This window comes from Sphaeroforma arctica (genome assembly GCF_001186125.1).
Source record: "Sphaeroforma arctica JP610 unplaced genomic scaffold supercont1.6842, whole genome shotgun sequence".
Lineage (NCBI taxonomy): Eukaryota > Ichthyosporea > Ichthyophonida > Sphaeroforma > Sphaeroforma arctica.
In genome coordinates, this window is record NW_014033716.1 from 1 (window position 1) to 1,561 (window position 1,561).

General features: G+C 42.6%; 1 protein-coding gene across 1 annotated transcript; it reads right to left on the reverse strand.

The window, feature by feature from the left end:
• Positions 1–185: 185 nt before the first annotated feature.
• SARC_15835 (hypothetical protein) lies at positions 186–1,281 on the reverse strand (the record flags this gene model as incomplete). Its single annotated transcript, XM_014290051.1, has 2 exons — positions 186–414; positions 1,108–1,281. Coding segments are annotated over 2 exons (403 nt in total), but the record flags the coding sequence as incomplete, so codon positions are not given.
• Positions 1,282–1,561: the final 280 nt, after the last annotated feature.

Genomic DNA, 1,561 nt, shown 5'->3' on the forward strand with positions numbered 1-1,561 from the left:
CATTATCCGTCATAATTGTTTCAGATTCCAGTGCGCTCACTCGATAGTGGCAGTAGTAGGGCTTTTATTCGTAGCATAGTCACCCGGCGGAGTAGTTACTACGCGATTCAACAGATACACATCAAATACCCAACACGCATACCTAGCCACGCAAATCTATAGCTATATATGACTCACATACATACAGACATCCATCTCACCTTCATCACTGTCGTTCCCGGTTCGCTCACTTGCGGGTGTGTTGGTGCCTGTAGTAGAGCTGTCTGATGTGGCGTTGTAGCCCGAGGGAGTGGCGGTGTTGCGATTGGCCAGTTTGGTAATGGTGTCCTCAATGATGGACAGGCGTGAGGTTTTGGACCGTTTTGACCCGCGGGGCGATGAGGTGACGCTGGTGAGTGGGGCATTGACAGTGCCCTGATAGAGATTCAATCGCGCCGTAAGCCTAAGTGAATGTATACTGGACGATGGGTCGATAGGGCTATAGCCTAAACTGCCAGTGTGGTTATTCCTGTATGCGTATAGATATATGTATATCAATATATATATATATATATACATATATATATATATATATATATATATACGTGGTAATTAGGCGACGCTGGTGAGTGAGGCATGGACTGAAACAGGTCAAGGGTGAGGTAAGGTAGATGAATATCATGATACCCAATGCGATAGTATTCATATCTGATGACAGGTGGCTTTTCTTACCACACCAGGAAACAGGTGGCTTCTCTTGCCACACCAGGAAACACTGAACAACATAGTACGAAACTATGCAGATAAATTGACCACGTGCAAAAAACAAGTCTATATGCATATCTGAGGCCAGGTGGCTTGTATTAACACACTAAAAAAAATACACTACACAACATAGTACAAAACTACGAAACAGTCTATATACATACCGGAGGAGGTGGCTTGTATTAACACACTAAGAAAAACTATGCACAATAGTACAAAACTACGAAAGACAGTCTTTATACATACCGGAGAACGGGTGGCTTGGATAGACACACTAAACTATGCACAGTAAGAAAAACTATGCATAGTAAGAAAAACTATGCATCATAGTACAAAACTACGAAAGACAGTCTATATACATACCGGAGGACAGGTGGCTGCGGCTTTCTGTAGTACAGCCATGAGTTCGTTGTAGTGGTTTGGGTGCACACAATCCTTAGCCATCTCACCAATCAGCTGCACCCCCAGGCGACGCACATACGGGTCACTCTCGGTCACATGGATATCCTGTGTTTGGATCCAAAGTGATTTAAGCATGAACAAGCCGGACACGTATGTGTTTGTATAATGAATATTTTGTATTTGGAGACAAAGTGATTTAGGCATAGACAAGCATAATATATATGTGTTTGTGAACCTATACAGCGGGAACTGCACATCTATGTATTTGCGCATGTATGTGCACGATGTCTATGATGTGTGTGGGATGCCGAGTTCGTGGTGTCGTGCTTTGTACATATATATATGTATATATATGTGTGTGTGTGTGTATGTGTGTGTGTGTGTGTGTGTGTGTGTATGTATAATAATATATATA